The sequence below is a fragment of the Arachis ipaensis genome, chromosome B3, assembly GCF_059453495.1.
Source record: "Arachis ipaensis isolate K30076 ecotype BB chromosome B3, ASM5945349v1, whole genome shotgun sequence".
In the NCBI taxonomy this organism is placed as follows: Eukaryota; Viridiplantae; Streptophyta; class Magnoliopsida; order Fabales; family Fabaceae; genus Arachis; species Arachis ipaensis.
Window position 1 is genome coordinate 6,645,594 of NC_142438.1, and position 4,790 is coordinate 6,650,383.

Genomic DNA, 4,790 nt, shown 5'->3' on the forward strand with positions numbered 1-4,790 from the left:
TCTATTACTTCTCGCCTAAGGTACCAAATCCTTTGTGTCTCTATTCTGACTAAGTACCGTCCAAAATTTCAAGGCCCCATTCATTAAGACTTTCAAAAGGAGCCTCACCCTCCCTTCTTCCTGCCTTTGCTTTTTGAAAAAACATACCTAGACTCTAATTCACCTTAATTAATTGGGGAATGCTAGGAGAACAATGAAAATTTTGAATAACATCAACAATCACCAATCAAATGAAAATACACTACACTTTAATTTAATGCTACTAATTAAATTTACTCTTTTAACTCTATTAATTAATATTGTTTACATATTGTTCAAAAATCTTGTTAATAACCTATACTTTTCCTAATTAATTATAAGGACTTTTTAAACTGTACAACAGATTGTAAGAGGTAAGAAAGGTACATCAATTTAAAACTAGGAACAAAAAAATAATGCTGAGAAAGCCGTCTTAATAATTTTTTTTTGTATTATGTACACGCATTCACACAACACATGCAAAGCAACCATGCTATTCAATCGTCCCAAAGACAAAAAAAAATACACAAAATTAATAATTACGTGTGTATCAAACTGCAAATTAAGCTTCACAAAAAGAAAAATGTCTCATGCATGTTTCTAACTTTGAGACTGCAACCTTTTTGGGTAGACATCATTGTTATTATTGATAATTATTTGTAGATTATTGTTGAAATTGCCGCTAATTGCACTTGTCACCGGCAAAGACGACGGACTCGACCCTGCCGTGGAAGAATTATCACGGGCCGGTGTGCCGCCATGACTCGGCAATGGCCACCCTTGGATCATCTTCAACTCCGGCGCGTTCTCAGACACGCGCCACACCTTCACAGAGTTATCCAAGCTCCCAGTGTAAATAATCCATCGCTGGTCACCTTTTCGGCGTTGACCTTGGCGGCGGTCTTCCTCTTCTTTGACGGTGAGACACTTCACCGGCCCAGTGTGGCCGGAGAGCACCGAAAGACACGTGTGGATGCCGCTCTCGTTGCGCTTCCACACGCATATATTCTTATCGGCAGAGCCGCTGAACACCAAGTTTCCGGCCACGGCAAGGCAAAGCACAGCGAGTTTATGTCCTCTCAAAACTCCGCCGTGACACAGCTCGCCGCCCTTCAGATCCTGCTCCCAGAAATTCACCAATCCGTCGGACGACGCGGCGTAAACCACCGCCGCCGACCGGTTCACCGCCAGCGCCGTGACGGCGTTCTCCTGCCTCAGCAAAATTCTATCGATCACGTGCCTCGTCTTCTTCTCACTCACTTGCTTCCTCCGCCACATCTTGACTGTCCCATCGGCGGCGCCGGTGAGCACAAACGCCCCAAACGCCGCAACCACCGAATTCACGGCGTCCTCGTGGGCGTCAATGGATTCTAAGCACTTGGAATCGGAGATTCTCCAAACCTTAACCGTCTTATCCCAAGATCCAGAATATAACAATCCTGCTTCTTCGTCCAAGCTCAAGGTCGAAACGGCGTCGAAATGCTTCACCTTAACGGCGCTTCGATTCCTCCGAACTTCGACGTAATTCTTAGGGTTCATTGAACTCTTAAAGTATTCCTTAAACGTTGGCAAGCTTCCAACGCGCTTGTATGAGCTTGGATTCTTCTTAGAAACCTTCCAGACTCTGATCTTGCCGTCTTGGTGACCGGTGTAGATTTTCTCGTCGGAGATTACGATCGTTTTGACGAATCCGCTGTTGGATTTGAATCCGGCGAAGTCCTTGAGATCTTTCCAAACCCTAATGTTCTTGCTCTCAGAGCCTGTGTACAACAAGCTTCCGTTGACGGCGAGGGAGTAGATGTGTCCTTCTTCGCGAACGATGGATCCGATGAGGCCGTTTTGGGAGTAAAACGCGTCGTTTTCGATTTCGTTTTGGTGGAAGAAGTTTATAGAAGGTAAGAGCCATGGCGATTTGTTGTATGGAGAGGAAGAGACGCTGCTGGTGGTGTTGTTGTATGGAGACATGTTGTAAGGAGAGGCGTTATTGCTGCTGCTGCTGCTGTCCGCTTGGGCGGAGCCGCTGGTCACGCGGCGGTTGTGATCTTCGTCGTAGTGGTTGGGTGTGTAGAGCGAGGTTGGATCGGAGCTACGAAATATAGCTCCTAGCTTAGGCCGGCGAACGACGCCGTTTCGTTGTTCTACTAACATTGTGCCACCACTATCGCCGCCGCCGCCACCACCTTTTGTATTTTTCATCTAATAATTAATATGAAGAAAGTGTGTGTTGTGAAATTATTTGTTTGATTGATAGGAATGAAGGAATAATGAAATGGAAAGTTGAGAGAGAGAAGCGGGGTAGTGGATATATATAGACTTGTATGGAACAGTGGCCACTCGGTGGTGGACACGTGGTTCTAATGGGAAACCGGGACTGCCGGTTTTAATTGAAAACTAGCAACTCAATTATGATTATGATTTTTCATTTTTCTGCGCCGAAGAAGAAATAACAATTCTTTGTATTGAGTGTTGAAGTGATTTAGTATTCTATTTTTGGGTTTGTATAGATAAAAAATATTTGGGAACGAGAATAGTATGTTTGACATTTGAAATTTCCATAGAAGGAAGTCTCGTGTATTATCTGACTTTGTAGGTTGTCAACAATGAATATGAGACGACCACGTTTTGGAGCGTTTCGTATCGTATATAGTTTGTAGAGTCAGCTCCTCCATGCAAATGCAAATGGCCTGTGCTGGACGGTTTCGATGGGATGTCATTTAGTCATTAGGCTTCCCAACATCCTATTCAATTATCCATTCTTAATATTAATTAATAAATAACCAACTTTAATTAGTTGGATAATCACCTCACATTCGCAATAGATTAATTCTTGACCTGATAAGGCGAAAAATCAAGATATTAATTAATAAATAATTATTTATTTTATTCTGATACTATATGTATAATCAATAAGTAGTTCACACTTAGAAGTAATAATAATAATAAATATTTCGTAAATAAATCAAAATGAGAACTAATTTCATGATTAGTAAATGCTACATATATGATGCGACAATAATCTCATTTTTTTTTCCCTTTCATAACCCTTGACTTTTGCTTGCAAGCTGTGATGCACAGTTTCAACGGCAATGTATATAGACATATTTAACTACTGTTAATTTTCAAACAAGGGATCGGATCACCTAACTTTATACGATTTTGAAAATCTTTCATGAATTTAATGCTAAACTTGTATATATTTAACCAATAATAATAATAATAATAATAATAATAATAATAATAATAATTTTTATTAATACAACCCAAAAATGATTAAGAAACACGTGACTACTGAGCTATATATATATATGTGAAATACATGATACATGTGACGAATTTTTGGTTATATATCTAGAACCATATACAATATGGTAAGGTTTCAACACGTAGAGTGAGTAAAAAATGAGAAGGACAACGTTTGTTGAATGGTTTGTTTTATTTGCCGTGTAGCCAAAACATGCATACTCATACTTATTGGGTTCGGTTTCTCTTCCATGTTGCTTCTTTTCATAAAGTTGCCAAGTCATAAAGTTGGTTGAACCATATATGCACCTTTATGGTAATGGTACGAACCATTTATTAATTATTACCATTTCTTCAACGCCGCAATAATTTCAAGACCTTTCATATGCTTAAAGGAAAAGTCTAGGGGCAGCAACTTTGTTAAATTCTGACCAGCATGTAATCAGCGGATGAAATCTCATACTCATTTCACACCATTAAAACCATTATTAATGGCTATTTGATGGCTACAAATCACAAAGTTACTGGTACCCTATCATTCCTCATGCTTAAATACTGCACCATATTGCAATCTTTATCTTGTTTATTTGTGGTTCTAAATTCAATTTGGATTATTAGTGTATAAGTAAGGACCACCTTATAATTGATTATGGTGATGATCATATGGTGTGAAAAGGACCTGGCCAAAATATATAACACCCTGATGAATAATGTGGAGTTGAAAATTTCATTGGATGCGTATGTAATTATTCAATGAGTTGTTGTAGAGGTCTTTGGTTAATAATGGATTATTGGAATTGATATGTACGGCAACATCTCATATCTTTTTTTTTTAATTTCATTTTTATATACTGATAGCATAAAATAATTCTACACAGATAATCGTATCATTGTTATATTATTAAAAATAACTCATTTTAAAAAATTATTATTTAAAAATTCATTTAATTGAATAAATTTAATTAAAATAATTATAAATTCTTATATTGTTAATATATTAAAAATTAAATTCTTCAATTCTAAAAGATATATTAATCGTAAAATTAGAAGACCAAATTAATTCGTCTGATAATTCAAGGATCAAAACTAGCTAACATACATGGTTCAAAGGAACACTGGAAATGAAAAAATGAAATTAATCATTATCGTTAAAAAAAATCAAATTAATTGATATTTTACTAAAATTATTTCTAATATGAAAATAAAAATAATATTTTAATTGAATATTGATATTTAAAATGCATTACAGTATTATAGAAATATAAAAAAAAAATATCAACATACATCTTATGTATTATTAAAATAATGACATGCATGTATGAACATAAAATGAGAAGACACCACATCCAACTCAAAACCTTAAGGTGTCTTTGACAGGTGGAAACTCCAATTACCGGAGAAAAAACCAAAATTTGCTGCCACTTGAATAGACTTCGGGAAGGAATCAAGTGAGAGAACATAAAATGAAAAGACACCACATCCAACTCAAAACCTTAAGGTGTCAAGTTAATGGGTCTCCCATCTTATAAACT

At 36.9% G+C, this 4,790-nt stretch overlaps 1 protein-coding gene across 1 annotated transcript; it reads right to left on the bottom strand.

The window, feature by feature from the left end:
- Nucleotides 1-432: 432 nt before the first annotated feature.
- Nucleotides 433-2,291, bottom strand: LOC107628947 (protein JINGUBANG). The gene has a single exon (XM_016331590.3). It carries the CDS (start codon nt 2,212-2,214, stop codon nt 619-621), a length of 1,596 nt encoding a protein of 531 aa, XP_016187076.1. The 5' UTR covers nt 2,215-2,291; the 3' UTR covers nt 433-618.
- Nucleotides 2,292-4,790: the final 2,499 nt, after the last annotated feature.

Bases quoted from the DNA above. Each gene is read 5' to 3' on its own strand.
- LOC107628947 (XM_016331590.3), bottom strand. From the start codon at position 2,214: ATGAAAAATACAAAAGGTGGTGGCGGCGGCGGCGATAGTGGTGGCACA.